The sequence below is a fragment of the Pristis pectinata genome, chromosome 7 (assembly GCF_009764475.1).
Source record: "Pristis pectinata isolate sPriPec2 chromosome 7, sPriPec2.1.pri, whole genome shotgun sequence".
Lineage (NCBI taxonomy): Eukaryota > Metazoa > Chordata > Chondrichthyes > Rhinopristiformes > Pristidae > Pristis > Pristis pectinata.
The window spans coordinates 53873580-53900711 of record NC_067411.1 but is presented as its reverse complement, the minus strand read 5'-3'; the positions used below and the strand labels follow the sequence as shown (position 1 = coordinate 53900711).

The window sequence follows — 27132 nt, the reverse complement described above, 5'->3', positions numbered from 1 at the left end:
CATTTCCTCATTAACACTCCATTTTTGACATAGTATCCAGTTGGCACCTTTTCAATCTCCTCACATGAGAGTGCTTTTTCTTTCAATTCTGTCAACTCAGGGTCCTTTGTCTGTTCCACCATAAAATCCTTCCTCGACAAAGACAAATCTTTAAATTCAGGCTCACTATAAGGATGTTGATCCTCCAGTGAAGACAGAAAAGTCTCAGATAAGGCATCATAATTTTCTTCCTGTTTAGGACTGTCACAAGGAACTACATCAGACTGCACCGGACTGTCTGTCTTGGCTAATTCTCTAACTCTAGCTCGAGTCACCGCACATGATGGGTAAACATCTGGATCATCCTCAGACTCATCAATCCTTGGTTTGGTTGTTAACCGTACCACAGGAACAATTTCTCCATCTGCAAGGTCGTTTCCCAATAACAAAGAAACTCCTTCCACTGGCAAACTAGGTCTTATCCCTATCTCAACTGGTCCTTCTACGAACTTTGACTTTAAAATCACCCTGTGAAAAGGGACAGACATGGTCTCACCTGTAACGCCTCGTACTAGATTTACTTCACCAGTGTCACTTTCTTCACCAAAATTTAAAACACTGTCCAGCAAGAGAGATTGACTAGCCCCAGTATCTCTAAGAATTTTCACTGGCACCTGGGGTGACTCATCATTCAGTGAAACAAAACCCTCTGATACATACGAACGGAATTCTTTTCTCACCTCCTCCAACTTTTCCGCTTTTCCCTCTTGCAATGACTGATCTTTAACAGCATCTCCTAAACCTTTTTGATTTTTAATTGCCTGAAAGCAAGCATTGGGCACAGCTTCCTTCCTTTTCTTCAAAAGGGCACAATTAGATATCACGTGGCCAGGTTTCCTACAGTAATAACAAGTACGCTCAACAGGTTTCTCCAGCCCTGGCTTCTTTTCATCTTTTCCTTTTTGATTACCTCCCAATTTAATCTCTGGTTTACCTGGATTGTCTTTGTAACTCTTTTGAAAGGTTTTAGGTTGTCCCCATTTGGATTTATGGGTTAAAGCATAATCATCTGCCAACCTAGCAGTTTCTTGTAAAGTTTCCACTGCCTTTTCATTTAAATATGTTGTTAATTCAGCTGGAACACATCTTTTAAAGTCTTCCACTAGTATCAATTCTGTCAATTTATCATAATCCCCATCTACATTTTTAGCCATGTACCATCGTTCAAAACATATTCTCTTTCCATTGGCAAATTCCATATAAGTCTGATCTGCAGATTTCCTCAAGTCTCTGAATTTTTGTCTATAAGCCTCAGGAACCAATTCATAGGCCTTCAATATAGCTTGTTTTACCTTGGTATAATCAGCTGCATCCTCAGCAGACAAAGCAGAATAAGCTTTTTGAGCTTTACCTTTAATCACACTCTGTACCATAAGAGCCCATCCTTTCCTTGGCCAGTTTGAACTCACAGCAACCTTTTCAAAATGTTGGAAATACTGATCAACCTGATCTTCTTCAAAAGGAGGGACTAATCGAACCTCCCTGCTGGCTGAAAAACCATCATCAGAATCAGATTCCGAACTCCTACGCTTCATTTGTAACTCATGCTGCCTCTTTTTCTCCTCGTTATCCAGCTCCATCTGCTTCATTGCTAGATCAGCCTCTATCTTCATCCGAGTTATCTTTTGTTCGGCCTCTATCTTTAACTGGGTCTGTTCTCGTTCAGCTTCTACCTTTGCCAGCTGCACCTGTGCCTCAGAAATTGCTATTTCACTGCCAGGAAACTGTTTTAACACTTCCTTCTCAAACACCTTCTTTTCCACATAATGGCCAGCTATCAGTCTCTGAATATCTGCCTTTCTCATAGACTGCTTTACTTCTGTAAGGTTTAGCCTTGTAGCAATCTTTATCAAATCATCCTTTTTCGCCACCTCCAATCCTTTTTGGGTTGGTGACTCCAAAAATGCCTTAATATCCATTGCTGCTGGTTTCCACACACACAAGCCAATTAAAAAGAATTTGGATTGAATCCCGAACAAATCTTGTCAATCTGGGGTACAATCCCAGACGACACTCGTTAACCTTGGGAACTATCCCAGACGACACTCGTTAACCTTGGGAACTATCCCAGACGAGCCCCCAATTTTGTCACGAACCAGCAACAAAAGAAACACACTGAGCATGATTTAGTGTTAAAAACTATTTTATTAATCACTACTTATGATAATACGTAAAATAAAAGTAAAAATGTTAGTATGTTAGAATTCAAGAATGTTAAACCTCGAACGTTAACCCCAAAACTAAACTCGTCGTGTGTGTGTGTGACAAAGTCCAAAACTCCCAGTTCCTGAATGGTTCTTAAAGTTCAATTCCGCAAGCCATAAGGTGAAACATGAGCAAGGGCTTCTTCAACAACCACCGTTGTCTGAAGATAAGATGTAGATGTAGAAAAACATAGAGAGAGTACATACGAAATCCAAATGTTCCACGATGGAACCCAAACGACACTTCAGTGTTTACTCGGTAGTGACTTCCTCACCCCGAAAAGCATCCGAACCGTGGTCGTCCACATACAAATACCTGTTTCCTTCTACAGGTCAGCAACAAAGTGAACTCCACCGGATTACTTCCAACTTCCATACATGGATTTCAGTGGCAAACACAGTTATTGTTTCTCATCCATCGATAGAGAAAACAAGCAGGCTGGTGTCTCTCTCTCTTCTCTCTCTCTTCTCTCTCTCTCCTTCTTCTTCTTCTTTTTCTCCAACAACGTCATTACGTCCTTTATCTTCTATTGACGTAAGCACGCCCCACACACACATACACACACACTCTCTATCTTAAAGGGACTTTCACTGAGTCCGTAACACTGTACCTCGGTAGAAGTGACAATAATAAACGAATACCAATATCACCCCGTAGCCTAAAATATCCTCCACACTATCAACAACTCCACCATTCGTAGTGTCACATGTGAAGTTACTGATCACGACACCTACATCCACATCATTTATGTATATTACAAACAGCAAGGGTCCCAACACCGATCCCAGTGGAACACTACCAATCGCAGGTATCCAATCACAAAAATGGTCCTCTGCCATCACCCTATTGCCAAACCAGTTTTGAATCCAACTTGCCCTGGATTCCACAGGCCCTAACCTTTCGGACCAGTCTCCCATGTGGTACCTTGTCAAAGGCCTTCTTGAAGTCCATGCAAACCCTGTACTGTCCTCATTAATAGTGAAGTAGAATCATGGAAATGTACCACTTATGGCCCACTTCATCCACGTCAACCAAGATGCCTATGTACGCTAATCCCATTTGCCTATGTTAGTAGTAAAAAATTCAATCAGGTTGGTTATACAGGGTCTGCTCCTTACAAAGCCATGCTGGCTATCTCTGATCAGTTCCTGCCTTTCCACTCTCCAACTGTCTCTGCAGCTATGTGGTGATGGAGCAGGGAACAATCTAACAAACTTAATGTAATAAAAAATAAAAAAAACTGTTTACTTTTCTAACATTTTACTTGCTCTCCTGGTGTTTGGCAATGCTAGAATATTGTAGGTTATGTTACTACACTAATAATTCACAGGCCTGAGCAAATGAAGCTATTGATGTGTTGGTGAAATGGACTTAAGAAATGTCAAATGAAATTTAATCCTGATAAATGTGAGGCGATGCATTTTGGGAGTTCTAATGAGGCTAGACCATGAGCTGTCCTTACAGGCTATATGTGACCGCAGTCTCACATCAAAATGGTTGATTCTTAATTGCCCTCTGAGGTGACCCAAGCAGCCAAGAATGATGTGAAATTGCAGACAATGGCTTCAGTAGCTGGTCAGCACTATTTTCACAGTGCAACAAAAGCTAGATAATTACCAATGAAATTTACATCCCAAGAATAAAAAATAGTTTTGATGATTTAAAAAATTAATTCTGTTCCATTTTTATTAAGTTATTCATGTGCTTTTAATTAAGAGTCTCCTTTAGATGGTGGTAGACATATTTTGATCCCACTACTCAACAGTGGAGTCAGATCTGGGTCATTGCACCTGAAAACCCAATTCAAGTCAAGAAAGGATAAAAGTTATGTCTTGTTAAGTACTCACATTGGGATACTTCTTGAGGTAGGGTTCAAGGAGTGCTTCGGCTTCTTGGAGGTTGCCTTCACCTCCACCTGTTAAGAAGGTTCATAGTTCAGGGAAGTTATTTTGCTTCATAAAAAGATATAATTGGATTGAATGGACACCAAAATAATATATTACTTCCACTAAAATGCACTCTCAAAAGGAATAGAACAAACTCCCATTTACAAATTATTTTTCATGACGTTTAGATAGGCAATTAAAACTAAGTATAGTCATTGTTGTAAAGTAGAATCATGGAAATGTACCACTTATGGCCCACTTCATCCACGTCAACCAAGATGCCTATGTACGCTAATCCCATTTGCCTACGTTAGACCTGTATGCCACTATTCCTCTCCTATCCAAGTGCCTTTTAAATGTTGTAATTGTATCTGACTCCACCACCTCCTCTGGCAGCTCATTCCAAATATTCGGCACCATCTGTGTGAAAAATCTACCTCTCAGATCTCCTTTAAATTTCTCCCCTCTCAACTTAAACCTGTGTCCTTTGGTTCTGGATTCCCCCATCCTGGGAAAAGGATTCTGACTATTCCTTTCTATGCCCCTCATAATTTTGAAAACCTCTATAAGGTCACCCCTCAACTTCCTACATCCCAGTAAGAACAAACACATCTGCATTCTATCTATGCTCCAAGAGAGGTCTAAGCAATGTTTTGTACAGCTACAACCTAACATCCCAACTCTTGTACTCATTGTCTTGACCTACGAAGGCAAGCATACCTTCTTCACTATCCTATCCACCTGTGTCTCCACTTTCAGCAAGCTATGAATTTGCACTGTAAGGCCTCTCTCTGTACATCAGTGCTCCTAAGATCCCTTCCATTTACTCTATATCTCTTATCAGAATTTGTCCTCCCAAAGTGTATTACCTCACACTTGTCTAGATTAAATTTCATCTGCCACCGCTCTGCTCAACTTTCAAGCTGATGTATGTCCTGCTGTATCTTTAAACAACCTTCTTTGCTATCTACAACTCCACCAATTTTTGTGTCATCTGCAAACTTACTAACCATACCCCCTACATTCTCATCCAACAAAGGTCCCAGCTCTAATCCCTACGGTATACCACTTGTTAAATATTTCCAGACAGAAGATCCACCACTACCCTCTGCCTCCTATCACCAAGCCAATTTTGAATCCAGTTCACCAACGTGCCTCGGATCCCATGTTCCTTAACCTGGACCAACCTATCATGTGGAACCTTGTCAAAAATAAGGAATGCAATAGCATTCAAAACAAGATCCTATAATCTGATGCCCTGCCAAAGAGTTCTGGACTGTTGTCCAGTGATATAACTACTATAATTGCCCTACTAGAAATGTAGATATCATAATAAACATACTGAAAGAAAGTTGGTATATTCAGTGTTTCCCAACAGTATCTTTAAACAACCAATCTTCTCCAAGCCAATTGTGAAACTGAAACCTGCACTGATTTATTCATCATAGGGTCTCTAACATGCAATTCAGTTATTCTATTGTCAAGGCAAAGATTAGAAGAAATAAAAAGATACATCTTACCGAGGACTACGGTGATGTAAGTTTGGTACATCAAGAGAGTCAAGGCACACAGTATTGCTCTCAAACTATGAGTAGCAGCACCTTCTCGCAGCATAGCTAATCCCAGATCCTGCAGCAAACAGTGGCACATCAATAGTTTTGAAGAACATAACCTAACTCCAATTCATAATGGATAATCATATAGCCAAAAAAAGACACAAGAGATAAATTATGAGAAGCTACAGAAAATTACTTTGTGTCACTGACCCCATACATATTAAATACATAATTTTGCTTATATTTCAGATTTGGGGTAGGGGATTTTGCCCGTAGAAACATTAAAAGTGATATGCTCTTTACCCCTTGCTGCACTCTAATAAGAATATCCCTTGATCCGTGTTCCTCAATTCCTTAACCTAACAGAAACCAAAAAAACTAACTTTATCAGCAACCACAGCCTACAAGGAGGGGTGGGGGAAGGAGTGATGAGGCCAGGAAGATACAGATTTCTTTTGCCACCTTTGTGGAAATAATGTTTCTGATTTACTCTTGCCACCCTTTCCTCAAACAGTTTCTCTGTATCTATCAACTCCTTTTGAATGATTCTTAAAATAAAAATCAATCTGAAAATTTCTCTACAAATAGTTAATACCAGATAGCAGTTCAGAAATTCCCTATCATCTAACATATTAGCAAAGTCTGCCCGTGAATATAACTTTCACATTCCTGAATGATAAAAACTTACGCTAATTCAGGGTAACAAGCATAGAGGAATAGACAGTGTATCTGCCATCTTCCCTTTTTAAGATCTACTTCATCCTGTTTGGAAAATTATTTTGAGCTGTCAAACCATTTCTAATTCCACATTAAGCATTACTGCAGATTTAGGAAAATGCAAGATTGAAAGCTTTTCTTTCCAATGTTACACATTCTGATGGTCTAATTAAATATTCAAAGGCTTACAAAGTACAGACAGGACCCTCATGCAAGGCCCTTAGGCTCCAATATTTTATTTTGCATGGTGTTGCGTGCATAAGGAAAGGCCTTGCACAAGCACACACAAAGGCCTTTATTGCAAGATATTCCATCAATATACAGGCAGGAGATCATGGACAGAATGTTGTGGGGCAGAAAGCAGGAGTGAGAAATGGTGAGGGGGAAAGTTGATTGGTGGTGAATAAGATGAATAGATGGTGGGGGAATAGTGGGGTGTGGATGGAATAGAGAGATCATCATCAGGAAGGAGGAGAAAAGAATATCAGAGGGCAGATCTGAGCAGAAACTTACGGAATAAGTCGGGTGAAGCCAAGCTAGTTAAAAGGTCAAGGAGTGCCATGGAGAAGACTAGTATGGCATGGCACAGGCAGAGTTAATAAGGACATTAACAATAAGAAAGCATCCACCTTAAGGTTGTTGCCTTGGACTCTGCAAGATTGGCCAATAGCACTGGCCTTCTAACTAATACTGGATTCAGCTTCAGTCCTCTACTGGAGCGTTCAAGGCTTGTGCTAATACACAACTCAAGAACATGCAAGTATTCCACTCATATAACATCAACCATGCATTGAATTCTGATTGACACTTCTGTAGTTTGCTATACACACACTCCTAGTGCTCAACTACATCCTGTTTAGATACAACTCAATTGTATAGCATAATAAAACGTTACCTTATGCAATTGAATTTCCAGGCCAATGTTGAATGGGGACAGGGCTATCCTCATGAGCTATGCTGAATTTTGCCTGTTGCATCCCAGAAGCAATGCCAGTGATGGAGCAAATATGAGTAGTGTACCATTTGACCAAGATCTTTGTATCTTTGCTAGACTTAAGTGTGGTGCTGGAGGACTGGCGAGTAGCTAATGTTCCTTTGTTCAAGAAGGGAAATCAGGATAATCCTGGAAATTATAGACCAGTGAGTCTCACGTCAGTGGTAAGACTGATCGAGAGGATTCTTAGGGATAGGATTTTTGAGCATTTGGAGAAGCATTGTCTACTTAGGACAGTCAGCATGACTTTGTGTGGGCCAGATCACGTTTGACTAATCTGACTAAGTTTTCTGAGGAGGTGACGAAGGTAGTGTAGTGGATGTTGTCTACATGGATTTTAGTAAGGCATTCAACAAGTTCCCGCATGGTAGGCTCATCCAAAAAATTAGGATGCATGGGATCTTGGCTGATTGGATCCAAAATTGGCATGCCCATATAAAACAGAGGGTAGAGGTGGATGGGTCTTATTCTGGATTGAGGTCTGTAACTAGTGGTGCTCTGCAGGGATCTGTACTGGGACCTATAAATGATTTGGATGAAAATGTGGTAGGGTGGGTGAGTAAGTTTTCAGATGACACAAAGATTGGTGGTGTTGTGGATTGCACAGAAGATTGCCAAAGGATACAGCAGGATATAGATCAGTTGCAAATATGGGGGGAGAAATAGCAGATGGAGTTTAATCCGGGCAAGTGTGAGGTGCTGCACTTTGGGAGATCCAACATAAAAAGAGAGTACACAGTTAATGGCAGGATCCTTAACTGTGTGATGAACAGAGGGATCTTGTGGTCCAGGTACATGGCTCCCTAAAATTGGCCGCACAGGCTGATAGGATGGCATATGGCATGCTTGCCTTCATTAGTCGAGGCACTGAGTTCAAGAGCCAGGAATTTATGTTACAGCTTTATAAAAATCTAGTTAGACCATACTTAGAGTATTGCTTTCAATTCTGGTTGCCTCATTATAGGAAGGAAATGGAGGCTTGGAGAGGGTGCAGAGGAAAGGTTGGACAAGCTGGGGCTGTTTTCTCTACAGCAGTGGAGGCTGAGGGGAGATTCAACAGAAGTTTATAAAATAATGCAAGTCATAGACAGCTAGTATCTTTTTCCCAGGATTGAAATGTCCAGTACTAGAGGTCATGTATTAAGGTGACAGGTGGAAAGTACATTTTTAATATTTTTTTTTACACAGAGAGTGGTGGGGGCCTGAAATGCACTGCCAGGGATGGTGGTAGAGGCAGATAGCATAGGAGCGTTTAAGAGACTCTTAGGTAGGCACATGAATATGCAGATAAGGCTGGGATATGGTCAATGTGTGGAGAAGAGGGATTAAATTAATTAGGAGTAATTGGCTTAATTAGTTTGGCACAACATTTTGGGCCAAAAGGTCTGTCCTGTGCTCTACTGTTCTAGGTTCTACTTAATCCTAAATTTACTCAGCACAGCCAGTTGCAATGCTAATGCTGCATTGAAAATGGCAACTAAATTCCAGGTCAATAATAAAATTGATTGTCTGTTTAAATTTGAGCACTACTGCAATTTGCCAGTAGATGGTGATGTCCAAATGCAACTGAGAAGCTGAATGCACAAACCATGGACCTTGTGGCACAGTTATTAGAGCCATTTCCTCACAATCCTGACCTTGGGTGCTGTCTGTGTGGAGTTTGCATGTTTTCCCTGTGTGGGTTTCCTCCAGGTACCTCGGTTTCTTCCAACATCTCAAAGATGTGTGGGTTGGTAGGTTAACTGTAATTGTCCCTCGTGTGTAGCTGAATGGTAGAACCTTAAGGGAGTTTATGAGAAAGTGAAGAGAATAAAAATGGAATTAACATAAGATTAGAGTAAATGGGTGGTTGACAATCAGCATGGACTTGGTGAGCTAAAGGGCTTGTTTCTGTGCTGTATCTCTCTATGACTGTGGAGAAATTAATGGTGAATCTTAAGACTAGAAGAGTACAACTATTTAATTTCCAACAAATACATTTATTTATACATACCCGATTACCCGAAAATCCGATAAATTCAAGTAGTCGAAGAATTCTCAAGGGTAGCAAAGATAGCATCTGGTTGGGAGGTAAAGAGAACATTTTAGTTCAACATGATAGTCAAGCAATTAACTTAAGCGGCAAAAGTATTTCTGCAGTTTATAGTGATGGGCAGCTCCAGTGTAATGAGTGTAACAGTGTAACATACCAGGTTAAAAGCTCCAATCCCTAATTTGACACCACCTTCAAACTGGCAATAGACATCAGTCTTGACTCGATCCTGTGTCATCTGTACAATCTGTTGGCATTCCCTTAACAAATAGATCAAATATTTGCATGGTAAGCAAGTGAAACTAAAAATAAATAATCTTTAACCATGACCCAGAGTCCAAACCATCAATTCCAAAGCTGTTTCATCCTAAATTAACCAGGTTTTAAACTACATAACAGTTGGTATCCCTGTTGGGTTAAATACACACTGGTTCATTTTTAACTGTCCTCATTAAAAATGAAAATCATAATAGAAAATACTTTCAGGATGAAGGCCTTTCTTCCAGTAAGGATTTCTATCTTTCATCTGGAAGGAGTTTCTCCTTTTAACTTTCAATTAATTTTTTCCTTTCTTTTTATTCGCTTATAGAACAGGGATGATCCTGGCAATGTGAGAATTTATTCCCCATCTTAAATTGACAATGGGAGGATATCATTGTAAATTGTTGTAATCTATTTGTCAGTCTCAGCGCTGTTGTCTAAGGATTCCTAGAATTTAGACCCATCTATAATAAAGGAACATCTTTTCCAATTGGAAACAACCTACAGGTGGTGGTGTCCATCTGCTGCCCTTGTTCTTTATTATGGTGGAGATCATTGTTTAGGGAGGCGCTGCCAGAGCATTGCATTTTATGGATGTTCACAATGTAGCAACATCAGGAGGAGGGAGTGAAAGCTTAGGGTGGTGAATTATACACAAATCAAATGTGTTGCTTTGGTGTTGGGAGTTTTGAATTTTGTTGAAGCAGAACTCAACAAGGCAAGTGGAGAGCATTTTATCATACTTCTGAATTGAAGAAGGGCACTGGGGAGTTAGGAGACATGTCAGTCACTGCAGGATACCCAGCCTCCAATCTGCTTAGGTAGCCAAAATATATATATGTGGCTAGTTCCTTGTCAATAATGAACCCTGTGGCATTGATGGCAGATTGAGGAACATGGCAATAGATAACGCCAAGGGCAGATGGTTGGACTCTTTCTTGTTGGAGATGATCATTGCCTGCTACTTGTGTGTCACAATGTTACTTGCTTTTTGTCAGCCCGTACCTGAATATTGCATCAAGGATGAGTTGCTTCATTGTCTGAGGAGTTGTGAATGGGCTGAAAGTTGTTCACTCATCAGCACCTTCCTGAAATATTCTAGCACTCATCATTTTAGCTTCACAAATGGATTACATTGGTGCTAGCTGCTGCTCAAAATCCAAATCACAGAGCTTGAATCTTTCCATCTGATGGTCATCAACAAACAACTGACCAAATGACGGAATAAGGTTACTCATGAAACAGCTCAAACAGCAGTTACCCACTTCCCACTGTCCATCTGTCAACATCTATCTATCTGCACATCAGAAAGAAAGGCAATTAGACTTGTATTTACATAGAATAAAAACAGAAAATGCTGGAAATGCTCAGTGGATCAGGCAGCATCTATGAAAAGAGAAACAGAGTTAACCTTTCTGGTTGAAGACCCTTCATTAAAACTGGGAAAGACAGAAAATGGAAACAACTAGTTGGGTAATGGAGGCAGGTTTCCTGCCCAAGGTCATTAGTGAGCAAGATGAGTTTTACAACAATCTGGTGGCTTTGGAACATAAAACAATACAGCACGGGAACAGGCCTTTTGGCCCATAGTGTCTGTGCTGACCATGATGCCAATTTAAACTAATCCCACCTTGAGACCTGACATCTTGTGGAAAAGGACAATTGATAGATTACAAATCTCAAATAAACACTCGGATAATTTAGGAGCCAAACGGTTAAAATATTTGTAGGATGGCACCAGCAGCAATTTGAAGAAGTTAAGGAAACACATGCTTGTACGGATAAGGATTGGACTTAAGGATGTATAAAGGCAATAAAGAACTAAGCAATGTATGGGAGGGTACACGAAGAGACGTTTAAAAAAAAAGTGCCTTATGAGATGACCAACACCAGTGACTCCGGATACCAACCACTGAAGAAGATGACCCTCAGTCAGTGACTCAGAAGAACTTGCTAAGATCCAACCCCGGCCATATTCAACAAGGATGGGTGATATCTGAATACAGGTAGTGGGTTTTGGAAGTTGTGAAAGTAAAGAGTTGTGAGAGTAACTAAAATAATTGTGAAACTAAAGGGTTAATGAGTTTTGTTTGAAACTATGTGGTGAACCTTTGAGTTGTTTGAATCAACTGTGATTAATAAAGAAGTATAGTTGTTAGGCAAATGCATTGTCTGGTGTGTTTTATCAAAGGGTGTATTGAATTGGCAACATTCTAAATGTGGCCTAACCAAAGTTTTATACAGAATATGACTTCCTTACTTTTATACTAAATGCCCCAACCAATGAAGGAAGGTCTACCCAATGTCTTCTTTACCACCTTTATTTACTTGAGTTGCCACTTTCAGGCAACTATGGGCTGAATATATACACCCTAGGATCCCTCTGTACATTAGTGCTCCTAAGGGATCTGCAAATTTTCCTCTTGAATTTGATCTCCCAAAGTACAACACCTTACACTTGTCCAAATTAAACTCCATCTGCCACTTCTCTGCTCATATTTCCAACTGATCCATATCCTGCTGAATCCTGTGAAAACCTTCCTCACTATCCACAACTCCACCAATTTGTGTCATCTGCAAACTTACTAATCAGCCCACCCACATTTTCATCCAAATTATTTATATTCATCACAAGGTCTGAGGTCAAATTATCTGAGATAGAATCCATGTAGAAGGGCACAGAATTCATAACATACACTCAGGAGAAGATTTTCAGATCATATGTAGTAACCTTATTGAGAGAAGTTGAAGTTCTGGAGATGTTTTTTTAGGGAATGAAGCTGGGGAGGTACAAGGGACATCAGTGAGGAAGTGTTTCAAGGGCAGTGATTATATGTTAGTTAGATGTTGTGATGAAAGGGGACAAAGATAGGCCAGGAGTAAATGTTGATATTCAGGGAGAAGATCAATTTTACTTGGTTGAGATTTGATTCAGAGAAAGTGGATTGGAAAACAAGTTCTTGAAGTGCATGTTAGAGGAATGGAAGTCAAAGAAGGAATGGAAGTTAAAGACTTTATTCCATAATGGAAAAAAAATGAAATCTGAGGGTATGAAATAAACAATTGGAAAGTAAACACAAGGAAACCTCAAAGATGTTTTATAAATACACAAATATCTGAATAATAAGAGAATAACTAAGGGAAGAGTAAGTTCCATCAGAGTTCAGGAATATAACCAGAGTCTGGAGCCACAAGACGTGGATACAGTCCTTAATGAATACTTTCCATCTGTCTTCAAAAGAAGGAAAGGAGGAATGTGAAATACTTAATGGAACAAACACATGAGAGGGAGGAAAAGTAAGCATTTTTGAAAGAAGATACATAAATTGCCAGGCCCATGTGAAATATATCCCAGGTTACTAGGAAGCAGGGAAGAGCATTTTCAGATCCTCCACGGCTACAGATATGGTCCTGGAGAACATAGGGATTGTTGACATGGTTAGGATATTTAGTTGTAGATCAGTTAGCCTAAACTCAATGCTAGGCAAATACTAGAAACATTCTGAGGGTTGGTTTCAATAGTCCTTTTTCCAAAGGCACAGATAATTCAAGGTCAGTCATCATGGATATGTTAAAGGAGGGTAAAATCAAATCATCAGTTTCTATGAGCTCATAACAATGATGGTTGCATGCAAATTGAGGACGGAAGCATGTTTATTGTAGTCTTCATGGATTTCGGCAAGGCCTTTGTCAAGACTCTACGTGGCTGACTAGTGTGTAAAATGAAAGCCCTTAAAATCCAAAGGAAAGTGGCAAATTGAGTCAAAATTGTTTTTTTTTGTAATATACTTAGATTTAGAAGTTCTTAACTATAGGTTGCCACCACCTTTTGGTGGGTTGTGTATTTTACCAGAAGCTGGGGAGGGGTGGATTCAAGTTGTTGGTGCCTGTCGCCTCACTCAGCCACCCACCACCTTGGCTGTCAATGCCCACCATCCACTTGCAGTTCCCCAGTCAGTTACAGCCTGCTGATACTAGGCAGTATTAGACAAGCAGCTGCAGCTCCTGCAATTTTATTCTGTGGGAAAGCTGCTAGCCTTGTGTGATATGGCTGTCAGGACCAAAGATGGGGTGGGGAGGGTTACCATTTGTTGGGGACTGGGTTCACTCCAGCTGAAAGGAACTGCAACTGGTGAGCTGGTGGGTGGGTGAATGTAGAGAGGGAAGCAGTCAGCAGCTGGTTAGCAGCAGTGAGAGAGCCCTTTTTCTGTCATGGCACCAGTGATGTCAATGACTTCTGTCAGGTACCCTTCAAATTTGGCCTGCCCGTTACCCTCAGCCAGGAAAGTTCCTGATATTGCCTCCTGGAACTAGAAATGCACAGCTGGGAACATCTGGTGGTTGAGAAGATGGACAAAAAAAGCACCAATATGTGCTGTGAACATTCTGACCAAACTTGACCTGTGAGGAAAGTCTACCTATGTAAATGTTCACATAGCATCAGCAGTACTGGATAGCCCCCAGAAGGTTTGGCTTAGTTCCACACGCAGGACAATGGCATTGGGAATTAGCACAAGTCTTCTTATTAAGGATGAGAGAAGGCAGAAGCTGTTACCTGTAAATGTTGTAACTTGTTCGGATTTTGATTCCTCCTTTAATAAAGTTAATCATATTTTCATCCTAGAATGAATCACAGGATTAGAGAGAGAAAAAAAAACTCATTCTATTAAACACCGGACACAATTCAAAAGGCATCAACATTAAGGGCCTAATGTACACCAGCACCACATGGAGGATGAAATTTAACTCATAAATCCTATCCTCCTCTGATTTAAAACCCATACAAGCAATATTTCAAACTGCACAAACAAGCCTATAAAAAAGATTAATTGACTCTAAGAAAGCCTCTGTTCTACAGATACTCATCATTCTTCCTCTTTATATTCAAAGGCCACATCTTAAAAAATTGTAATTTTAGGCCAATATTAAAAGAGAGCAATATTGAAGATTGCCTGAGTAACACCACTACAGAGTTTATTCTTCATTTTTATGGTCTGTCACTGCCTGATTTTTGTGCTTAAATGAAGAAACATAGAAAAATACACACAGGAACAGGCCCTTCAGCCCAACATGCCTGTGCTGACCATGATGCCATGTTAAACTAATCACACCTCCCTGCACATAGTCAAAATACCTCTACTCCCTGCCTGTTCTTGAACCTGTCTAAATGCCTCTAAAACATTGCTATCATATCTGCTTCTGCCACCTGCCCTGCGAGCAAGTTCCAAGCACCTACCACTCTCTGTGTAAAAAAAAATCTCTTTTCAACATCCTCCCTCTCACCATAGAGCTATGCTCTCTAGTACTTTACACTTCCTTCCTGGGAAAAAGATTCTGACTATATACCCTATGTAGCCCTCTCATAAATTTATACACTTCTATCATTTCACCCTCTCAGCCTCCAATGCTCCACAGAAAACAATCGACTTGTCCAACCTCTCCTTATAGCTAATGCGCTCCAATCGAGGCAACGTCCTCCTAAATCTCTTCTGCACCCTCTCCAAATCCTCCATATCCTTCCTATAGTGTGGCTACCAGAATTATATACAATACTCCAAATGTGGCCAAACCAAAGTTTTATTCAGGTGCAACATGACTAGCCAACATTTATAGCCGATGCCCCAACCAATGAAGGCAAGTATGTCCTACCACTTCTTTACCACCTGATCCACATGTGTTGCCCCTTTCAGGGAGCTATGTATTTGTACCCACATATCCCTCTGTACATTAATATCCTAAGGGTCCTGCCATCTACTGTACACTTTCATCTTACATTTGACCTCTTATGCACGCTCTCCATAACCTCACATCCTTCCTATAATGGGGCAACGAGAATTGAATTCAATACTCCAGATGCTGTCTAACCAGAGTTTTATAAAGCTGCAACATAACTTCCTGACTCTTGAACTCAATGCTTTGAGAAGGTAAGCATGCCATACACTTTCTTTACCACCCTACGTACGGACACTTTCAGGGAGCTATGGACTTGGACCCCAAGATCCTTCTGTCCATCACCACCGTTAAGGGTCCTTCCATTAACTGCGTACTTTCCCTTTACGTTTAATCTCCCAAAGTCAACACCTCACACTTGCCTGGATTTAAACTCCATCTGCCATTTCTCCACCCATATCTGCAATTGATCTGTATTGTGCTGTATCCTTTGGCAACCTTCTGCACTACCCACGTCACCAATCTTTAAGTCATCTGCAAACCTACTAACCCACCCATCCACACTTTCATCCAAGTCATTTATATATTATATATACTATATAAATATATATATATATAGATATAGATATCACAAACAACAGAAGTCCCAGTATGGATCCCTACTAGTCATGGACCTCCAAATGGTCAAGTCACCGTGGATCCCATGCATCCTCAGAATAAGCCTACCATGTTTTATTAAAGTTCACGTAGAAAATATCCACTGCCCTATCCTTATCAATCATCTTTGTCACTTCTTCAAAAAACTCAATCAAATTTTTGAAACAGGACTCTCCTGCACAAAGTCATGCTGACGATCCTTAATAGACCCATGTTTTACCAAATGCAAGTAAATCCTGTTCCTAAGGATCTTCTCCAATGATTTCCTTACCAACCTATAATTTCATGCTTTGTCCCAATGCTCTCCTTAAAAAATGAAACAATTCTCCAGTCTTCTGGGACCTTGATCGTAGGTAAAGAAGATACAAAGATCTCAGTCAAGGCTCCAGCTGTTATCCTAATTTGCTTTCCTCATTGTCCTGTGATAGATCCCCATCAGGCCCTGGGGACTCATCCAGCTTGATGTTTTTCAAAACAGCCAACACCTGCTCATTCTTAATATTGAACATGCCCTAGAATATCAACATATCCCTCCTTAATATCACAATCGCTCATAACCTTCTCCTTTGTGAATACCGATGTGTAGTTCTCATTAAGAACCTCACCCACTTCCAGTGGATCTGTGCATAAATTCCCTCCTTTACCCTTGAGTGGACCTACCCTTTCCCTAGTTACCCTCTTGCTCCTAATAAATGTATAAAATGCCTCAGATTTTTCTTAATCCCACTTCCCAATTTTCAACATTTCATGGCTCCTTTTAGCCATCCTAAGTTTTTGCTTTAGACCTTCCCGTTTCTTTTATGTTCCTCAAGGGCCTTGTCTGATTTCAGCTTCCTAAATCTTACACATGCTTCCGTTCTCTTTCTGCAATATCTCTTCTCATCCAGGGTTCCCAAACCTTGACGTCCTTAGCTTTCATCCTCACAGGAACATGCTAATTTCCAGAAATTTACCTATTATAGATCTTAGGCTTACTGGTCTATAGCTCCCAGGTGTTTCTTTGCAGCCTTTCTTATATAAAGGCACAAGTTTCAGTACAGAAGTGGTTTCTTACCTGTACTAATGTCAGAGCTGCCTTCTGAAGTAGACATTCAGCGTAGCACATCTCTGCATGCATCTCCTCTAAAGAACAATATAATTAAGAATATCAGCCATTAAAGTGCCAGCTAAAATAATTTTAAGATAAATTAAGCAGAGGAGGTGCTGGATCTCTTAAAATGTATGAAGGTAGATAATGCTCCAGGGCCTGATCAAGTATATCCAAGAACACTGTGGGAAGCGAGAGAAGAAATTGCAGGAGCCCTGGCTGACACATATGCATCATTGTTAGCTACAGCTGAAGTGCTGGAAGACTGGAGGTTGGCTAATGCTATGCTTTTATTTAAGAAGGACTGCAAAGAAAAACCTGAGAACTATAGACCAATAAGCCTAATATCCAAGGTAGGTAAGTTAATAGAGGGGCATCTGAGGGATAAGATGTACATGCATTTGGAAAGACAGGGGTTGACTAGAAATAGCACGGTTTTGTGCGTGGATCATGTCTCACGAATTTGATTGAGTTTTTTTTTGAAGAAGTAACCAAGAAGGTTGATGAGGGCAGGGTGGTAGGCGTAGCCTACATTTATTTCAATAAAGCCTTTGATAAGGTTCCACATTGGTAGGCTGCTATGGAAAGTCAGATTGCATGAGATCCAGGGAGAGTTAGCTAATTGGATACAGAGTTGGCTTGATGGTAGGAAACAGAAAGTGATGGTGGAAGGTTGTTTTTCGGACTGGAGGCCCATGGCTAGTGGTATTCCCAGGGGTCTGGGCTAGGCCCATTGCTAATTGTCATCTTATAAATGACTTGGATGAGAATGTACAAGGCAAGGTGAGTAAGTTTGCAGATGACACTGCAAATAGGTGGTGTTGTAGACAGTGAAGATGGTTATCAGGAAATACAGAGGGCTCTTGATCAGCTGGGTAAGAGGGCTAAGGAATGGCAAATGGAGTTTAATATGGATAAGTGCAAGGTGCTGCATTTTGGGAAAACAAACGAGGGCAAGACTTCCACAGTGAATGGTAGGGCCCTGGGGAATGTCGTAGAAGAAAGTGATCCAAGAGTACAAGTACATAGTTCCCTAAAAATGGCATCACAGGTAGACAGGGTGGTGAAGGCGGCTTTTGGCACACTGGCCTTCATCAGTCAGGGCATTGAGTACAGAAGTTGGGGCGTTATGTTGCAGTTGTACAAGATGTTGGTGAGGTCGCATTTGGAATACTATGTTCAGTTTTTGTTACTCTGTTATAGGAAAGATGTCATTAAGCTGGAAAGAGATCAGAGGAGATTTACAAGGAAGTTGCCGGGACTTGAGGGACTAAGTTATGGAGAGAGGTTAAGCAGGTTGGGACTTCATTCATTGGAGCATAGGAGAGTGGGGGTAATCTCATAGGGGTGTATAAAATCATGAGGAGCATAGATAGGGTGAATGGGCACAGTCTTTTTCCCAGGGTTGGGGAATAAAGAACTAGGGGACATTTAGGGTGAGAAGGTGAGAACCTTAATAGGAACCTGAGGGGCAATTCTTTCACCCAGAGGGTGGTCAGTATATGAAATGAGCTACCAGGGGAACTGGTACATTAACAACATTTAAAGAAAACCTGGACAGGTACATGGATAAAAAAGGTTTAGTGGGATATGGGCCAAACGCGGGCAAATATGATTAACTTACATGGGAATCTTGGTTGGCATGTGCCAGTTGGGCTCTAGGGCTTGTACTTATTTGCCCTCAATGTTCACATTCTAGGATGCCAAACAATCTTAGAAGGGGTCATTTTTACATCAATCAGTGGCATAAATTGATTTTGATACTAAAGGCAGTATATGCACTGCCATGGTCATGAGGTGTATTTGCTTGTTTTATCAATTAACCCAGAGTCAAGTTTAACATGTGATTTATTTTCTGAAGATATTGCAGTTTTACCACAAAAAGATTACACCACTAAAAAGGCTGAAACTAGGAAATATGCTAGCTGGGATTTATTGATTATTTGTGTGCTGCATTTACTCCTCAGCTTGAGTCAGTTTTGATCATGATAATCACTATTAAATATCACCATATCAATATCAGCAGATGAAATGAGTAACTAACAGGTCTCAGTTTTCAATTGCTTAAGTAATACAGCACAAGTGAATACAAGTATAATTAATGACAAACAATAATGCCATTTTATTTTAAGTTTAAAAAAATCTGTTGTTTTTTTTAAACCTTAGTGAATTTAGAACAGTACAGCACGGGAACAGGCCCTTCGGCCCACGATGTTTGTGCTGACCAACTTAACTAATGCCAATTTAAACTAATCCCATCAGCCTGCACATCGTCTATATCCCTCCACCTCCTGCCTGTTCATGTGCTTGTTAAACGTGCCTCTTAAATGTTGCTATGGATATCTGCTTCTACCACCTCCCCTGGCAGCACATTCCAGGCACCTATCACTGAACGAGAACCTTGCAAATCTCCTTAAACTTTTCCCTTCACGTGTCAAGCCATGCCCTCTGGTATTTGACATTTCCACACTGGGAAAAGACTCATACTGTCTACCCTATCTCTGCCTTTCATAATTTTATATATTTATGTCAGGTCACCCCTCAGAGTCTGAAACTCCAGAGAAAACAATCCATGTTTGTCCAACCTCTCCTCATGGCTAATACTCTCTAATCCAGGCAACATCCTGGTAAACTTCTTTTGCACCCTCTCCAAAGCATTCACATCCACCCTGTAATGTGGCGACTTGGATGGCTCAGGAACTGGAATGGTTACTTCAAGTGCCGGGTTTTAGATGTTTCAGGCAGGACAGGGAGGGAGGCAAAAGAGGTGGGGAGGTGGCACTGTTGATCAGAGATAATGTCACGGCTGCAGAAAAGGTGGATGTCATGGAGGGACTGTCTACGGAGTCTCTGTGGGTGGAGGTTAGGAACAGGAAGGGGTCAATAACTTTACTGCATGTTTATTATAGGCCACCCAATAGTAACAGGGACATTGAGGAGCAGATAGGGAAGCAGATCCTAGAAAGATGTGATAATAACAGAGTTGTTGTGATGGAAGATTTTAATTTCCCAAACATTGATTAGCATCTCCAGACAGTGAGGGGTTTAGATGGGGTGGAGTGTGTTAAGTGTGTTCAGGAAGGATTCTTGACACAATATGTAGATAAGCCTACAGGAGGAGAGGCTGTGCTTGATTTGGTATTGGGAAATGAACCTGGTCAGGTGTCAGATCTCTTAGTGGGAGAGCATTTTGGAGATGGTGATCATAATTCTATCTCTTTACGATAGCATTGGAGAGAGATAGGAGCAGACAGACTAGAAAGGTGTTTACTTGGAGTAAAGGGAATTATGAGCTCTCAGGCAGGAAATTGGAAGCTTAAATTGGGAACAGATGTTCTCAGGGAAAAGTACGGAAGAAATGTGGCAAATATTTGAGGATATTTGAGGATATTTGGGTGGAGTTCTGCATAGGCATGTTCCAATGAAACAGGGGAGTCACGAGTGGATACAGGAACTGTGGTGTACAAAGGCTATAATAAACCTAGTCAAAAGGAAAAGAAAAGAAAAGCTTACAAAAGGTGCAGAGAGTTAGGTAATGTCAAAGATCTGGAAAAGTTTAAGGCTAACAGGAAGGAGCTTAAGAAGGAAATTAGGAGAGCCAGAAGGGGTCATGAGAAGGCCTTGGCAGGCAGGATTAAGGAAAACCCCAAGGCATTCTGCAAGTACGTGAATAGCAAGAGGATAAGATGCGAAAGAATAGGGCCTATCAAGTGCAGTAGTGGGAAAGTGTGTATGGATCCAGAAGAAATAGCGGAGGTACTTAATGAATACTTTACATCAGTATTCACTACGGGAAAAGATCTGGGTGATTGTAGTGAGGACTTGCAGCAGGCTGAAAAGCTTGAGCATGTGGATGCTAGGAAAGAGGAGGTGCTAGAACTTTTGGAAAGCATCAAGTTAGATAAGTCGCCGGGACCGGATGAGATGTACCCCAGGCTGCTGTGGGAGGAGATTACAGAGCCTCTGGCAATGATCTTTGCATTATCGATGGAGACGGGAGAGGTCCCTGAAGATTGGAGGTTTGCGGATGTTGTTCCCTTATTCAAGAAGGGGAGGAGAGGTAGCCCAGGAAATTATAGACCAGTGATTCTTACCTCAGTGGTTGGTAAACTGATGGAGAAGGATTATGAACATTTGGAGAGGTATAATATGATCAGGGATAGTCAGCATGGCTTTGTCAAGGGCAGGTCCTGCCTTACGAGCTTGATTGAATTTTTTGAGGATGTGACTAAACACATCGATGAAGGGAGAGCAGTAGATGTAGTGTATATGGATTTCAGCAAGGCATTTGATAAGGTACCCCATGCAAGGCTCATTGAGAAAGTAAGGAGGCATGGGATCCAAGGGGACATTGCAATGTGGATCCAGAACTGGCTGGCCCACAGAAGGTAAAGAGTGGTTGTTGAACGGTCGTATACTGCATGGAGGTCGGTGACCAGTGGTGTACCTCAGGGATCTGTCCTGGGACCCTTACTCTTTGTGATTTTTATAAACGACCTGGATGAAGAAGTGGAGGGATGGGTTAGCAAGTTTGCGGATGACACCAAGGTTGGATGTGTTGTGGATAGTATAGAGGGCTGTCAGAGGTTACAGTGGGACATAGATAGGATGCAAAGTTGGGCTGAGAAGTGGCAGATGCAGTTCAACCCAGATAAGTGTGAAGTGGTTCATTTTGGTAGGTCAAATATGATGGCAGAGTAATGGTAGGACTCCTGGCAGTGTGGAGGATCAGAGGGATCTTGGGGTCCAAGTCCAAAGCGGCTGCACAGGTTGACTCTGTGGTTAAGAAGGCATATGGTGTATTGTCCTTCATCAATCGGGGGATTGAATTTAGGAGCCGAGAGGTATTGTTGCAGCTATATGGAACACTGGTCAGACCCCACTTGGAGTGCTGTGCTCAGTTCTGGTCGCCTCACTACAGGAAGGATGTGGAGGCCATAGAGAGGGTGCAGAGGAGATTTACAAGGATGCTGCCTGGATTGCAGGGCATGCCTTATGAAAGCAGGTTGAGGGAACTTGGCCTTTTCTCCTTGGAGCGACAGAGGATGAGGGGGGACATGATAGAGGTTTATAAGATGATGAGAGGCATTGATCGCGTAGATAGTCAGAGGCTTTTCCCCAGGGCTGAAATGGTTGCCACAAGAGGACACAGGTTTAAGGTGCTGGGGAGTAGGTATAGAGGAGATGTTAGGGTTAAGTTTTTTTTTACTCAGAGAGTGGTGATTGCGTGGAATGGGCTGCCGGCAACGGTGGTGGAAACGGAAACGATAGGGTCTTTTAAGAAACTTTTGGATAGGTACATGGAGCTGAGAAAAATAGAGGGCTATAGGTAAGCCTAGTAATTTCCGAGGTAGGGACATGCTCGGCACAGCTTTGTGGGCCGAAGGGCCTGAATTGTGCTGTAGGTTTTCTATGTTCTATAACTGCCCACAATACGCCAAATATGCTGTAATGCAACTTGCCAATGTTTCTACCCAATTTCTTGACTGCTGAAGGCAAGAATGCTGAACATGTACTTCACCACACTATCTGCTTGTGTTGCCATTTTCAGGGAGCTATGGACTTGTATCCCAAGATCCCTCTGTACATCAATGCTCCTAAGGATCCTGCCATTTACTGCATAGCTTCTTCTTACGTTTGAGCTCCTAAAGTGCAACATCTCACACTTGTCTGGATTAACCTCGATCTGCCATTTCTCCGTCCATATTTCTAACTGATCTATATCCTGCTAAATCTTTTGACAACCTTCCTCACTATCAATGTCCACCAATCTTTGTGTCATCTGCAAACTTATTACTCAGCCCACCTACATTTTCGACAAATCATTTGTATACATCACAAACAACAGAGGTCCTAACACTGATCCCTGTGGAATATCACTGGTCACACCAGTCAGAAAAACACCCTTCCACCACTACCCTCTGTCTTCTATGGCTAAGCCAATTTTGAATCCAATCTATTAAGTCTCCATGGTTCCCATATGCCCTCATCTTCTGGATCAGCATACCACGATGGACCTTGTCCAACACTTTACTGAAGTCCATGTATGCAACATCTACAGCCCCACCCTCATCAATCATTTTCATCACCTCCTCAAAAAACTTAAATATTTATAAAACGTGACCTCCCCAACACAAAGCCATGCTGGCTATCCCTAATGTCCATGCTTTTAAAAATGTGAGTAAATTCTATCCCTAAGAATCATCGATTTGGCGATTCTTCAGTCTTCTTGGACCTTTCCTGTGGCTAAGGAGGATATAAAGATCTCTGTCAAGGCCCCATCAATCTTCTCTCTTGCCTCTCTCAATTGCCTGGGATAGATCTCATCAGGCCATGGAAACTTATCCACCTTAGTGTTCTTCTGAAGACCCAATATTTTCTCCTTCTTAATATTAACATGCCCTGGAATATCAGCATACCTCTCCCTGATCTCACTATCCTCCATGTCCTTCTCCTTGGTGAATACTGGTGTGAAGTACACATTCAGTATCTCACCTATTTCTATCCTTTATCCTTGCTAAGTACACACCATCTAAAGTCTCTTATGAATTAGATTGGATAATTCTTGTCTTCCTAAGCTGAAGCTCACATTCTACTTTCATAGAATTGTACAACACTGAAACAGGTCCTTCAGACGGCCATGCCAATGCCTATCTTTTTGCTCATCTATACTTATCCGATTTTCCTGCTTTAGGCCCATATCCTTCTTTTCCCTCCCTATTTAAATACCTTTCTAGATGTCCCTTAAACGTCTGACTCCACCACCTCCTATGCAGTGAGTTCCAAATATCAACCACTCTCTGTGTAAACACTTTCCCATCTAAAACTCCTTCCTTTCATCCTAACTTATGCCTGCTTGTTTATGATACTCCTGTCATGGGAAAAAAAATCTGACTACCTATTTGTTCATCTAATTCTATTTACCTCCATTTACACTCACTATTCTCTCTTACATATACATTATTTCCCTCTAATTGTTCATTAAACTTTCACCCACATACCAACTTCTGCAAAACTTTTACTCATTTTCTTCTTGCTATACAGATTATTCTCTATCAGCATTGATGCATTCTCTCTGCCTATTTCTTCCATTATTCTGAATATCTTCATCACTCCAAATCCTTAATAAATTCCACAATGGCATATTACTATTCTCAATTACTCACTACTCTTCTGGATGCTGCACACTCATAGTCCCTTATTATTATATTACTAAAGTACCAAATCACCACTCAAACTTCACAACACCTGGTAGTGTTTAACATATTTAACCAAGAATTTACTGTACCTTCTGTCAGTTGGTCAGCCCCTTGTTTTGAAATTAAGTGCGATAACGACTCCACAACAGAATTTTTCTTCCGAAATCTGGACAAAATTTTTTTTTAAGATTATTAACAGGTTTGATGCAGCAATCAGTTATGATTTAAACTAGACTTAATTTTTACAAAAGAATGACTTTTGCTCATTTTTAGTAAAAGTAATTTATTTTTCAGAATTCAAGATCTGGTTTTCACAGTTTTTTTTTCCAAAATTGCACACAGTTCTCCTTTCCAAGTCCAGTTATTATTATTTGTTCTCAGGACATGGCATCTTATCAAAAAGTGCACTTATTATCAACCTCTAGATGCCATCCAGGTGGTAGTTGTGGCTTAAGGAGGAGGTCAAGGTGCTCCAGCAATGCTATCTATTTAGAGTGTTCCAGAATTTTGAACTGGTAATGAAGTTGATATACGTTCAAGTTAGAACAGTGTATGCCTTGGAGAGAAACACAAAGGAGGTAATCTTCCCTTACTACCTAAGTGCTGGAGTCATGAGTTTGGGTGCACTGTCCATTGCTAGGATTTGGAATGTAAATGAGGATGCCATTCCAACATTGGATCCTGAGTGATGGCTCTGACTCCCTGAAGTGCTTCTATATTAATTTGCAGTAGGGGTCAGTGGGCAAAAATTATTTTTGATCCGTTCCAAAGAGGGTACAAATTTATTTTTTGCACCATTAGTTTATATACAGAAACTTGAATTAATTAATACAATCAAATCAAAGTAGCATTAATGCTTTAAATAAGTGAATTATTGAAGAACATCAGTTTAGCAAAATGGACATAGATGAAGCACTGGGCATTGTAAAAGAGCATTGTAAAGCAATGTAGCCTAAGTGATTTGTTATTATCAAGAAGCTTAGGTGAACCCACGTCAGAATAAGGGTCATCCTATCTCATTGTGTGAAAATTTCCAAGAGCTCATCAAATCATTGCCAATGGAGTCCAATGGAAGATTTCTATTCAGGAACACTTTTAATTCAAAGGTAACAATCAAGTTCATAGCTTGAACATCAACTTTTGCAGAAAACTGCCATATTGTAGCTGCTGTCTGTGTCATCTACTTGGTGCACTGCAGTGCCTCTTCGAGGCTCTCAGGTAGTGCATTTCAAACCTCTGACCTTTAGCTGGGCAGTAGGAAAATGTGAAAATGGTCTTTTCAGGGCAACTCATCATGGCACACATTATTTTGATTTGGACCTTATTGTCAATATTTCATGATTGCTTGATTCAAATCCTGGAACACCTTGCTGAACAGCATTGTGACTTGACCTTAACCACACAACCTAGAGACTCAAGAATATGCCCCACTACCCCTTCCTAAAGGGCAATAAGGAATCTCTGTAAGCTCCAGCCTTGCCAGCAATACCTGGAGCTCAAGAACATATTTTGGAAAGTAAATTTTGCAAAGAGTTATCCACCACCACTTTGTATAATACTACCACTTGAAACAAATCTGAATGTAAATCACCTTTCCCATTGTATACAGAGATGCACTTCATAAATGCATCTTCCTCAGACTATCATATCACAGAGGCTCCACACTGTAGTTCTCAACATGGAGCCACCTACCATATGTCCAATGATGGGCAGATATTGAATGAGGAATCCATTTTGCATCTCCTTTTGTTTTGCTCTCAAGACCCGGACAAAATTATTTCGATATACTCTACTGTTGGCAGGTAGTAGAGCTGAAGTCATAACTGAATGGCTGCATTTCTTTCATTACAACAGTACCCTTTTTAAAATTTCCCTCCTTAGTTTTAGAGTGCTTTGGGATAACCCAGAGGTCCAGACTAGTCCTTCTACTTCTGTCTGTTGGCCAGATTGTGCAAGATTGGCAGGTTTCTTTTTGAAGGACAAGGAAGAACTAAATGGGTTTTTAAAACAAAAATGCCAGTGCCAATCCACAATCTACCAGATTTATGGTGATAATTTCCACAATTTTCCATATTGGCAGTAGGATTCATGACTACTGGTGCTGCAAGGGTCAGTGTTGGGACCCTTGTTATTTATTATTTATGTAAATGATTTGGATGCAAATACAAAAGGCTTGATCAGTAAGTTTGCAAATGACACTAAATTAGAAGGTGTTGCGGATAGTGAAGAAGGTTATCGTAGATTATGGGGGATCTTGATCAGTTAGGGAAGTGGGCTGAGGAGTGGCAAATGGATTTCAACACAGATAACTGTGAGGTGATGCATTTTGGAAAGTCAAATCAACATAGGACTTATACTATGAATGATAGGGCACTAGGGAGTGTAATGGAACAGAGGGACCTAGGAGTACAAGTGCATAGTTTGTTGAAAGCAGTGTCACAGGTAGACAGGGTGGTGAAAAAAGCATTTAGCATGCTCGCCTTCATCAGTCAGGGCAGTGAGTACAGGAATTGGGACATTATGTTGCAGTTGTATAAGTCATTGGTGAGACTGCACTTGGAGTACTGTGTACAGTTTTGGTCACCCTGTTATATGAAAGTGGTTAAACTGGAAAGAGTGCAGAAATGATTTACGAGGATGTTACCTGGACTAGAAGCCCTGAGTGAAAGGGAGAGGTTGGCCAGGCTACGTCTTTATTCCTTGGAATGTAGGAGAATGAGGGGCGACCTGATAGGAGTGTTTAAAATTTTGAGAGGCATAGATAAGATGGATGGTAACAGTCTTTTCCCCAGGGTAGGGGAGTCCAAAACTAGGGGGCATGAACTTAGG

General features: G+C 40.9%; 1 protein-coding gene across 3 annotated transcripts in view; it reads right to left on the bottom strand.

Moving 5' to 3' along the window:
* LOC127572255 (tetratricopeptide repeat protein 39B) overlaps window positions 1-27132 on the bottom strand; it is a 205420-nt gene that overhangs the window by 33198 nt on the left and 145090 nt on the right. For all 3 annotated transcript variants that reach the window (XM_052019233.1, XM_052019234.1, XM_052019235.1), the window contains 7 exons: window positions 24393-24469; window positions 17072-17139; window positions 14246-14310; window positions 9587-9689; window positions 9391-9456; window positions 5651-5759; window positions 4092-4159 (listed from right to left, as the gene is read on the bottom strand). In XM_052019233.1, coding sequence (XP_051875193.1) covers window positions 4092-4159; window positions 5651-5759; window positions 9391-9456; window positions 9587-9689; window positions 14246-14310; window positions 17072-17139; window positions 24393-24469 — 556 coding nt within the window. The remainder of the gene's footprint in view (window positions 1-4091; window positions 4160-5650; window positions 5760-9390; window positions 9457-9586; window positions 9690-14245; window positions 14311-17071; window positions 17140-24392; window positions 24470-27132) is intronic.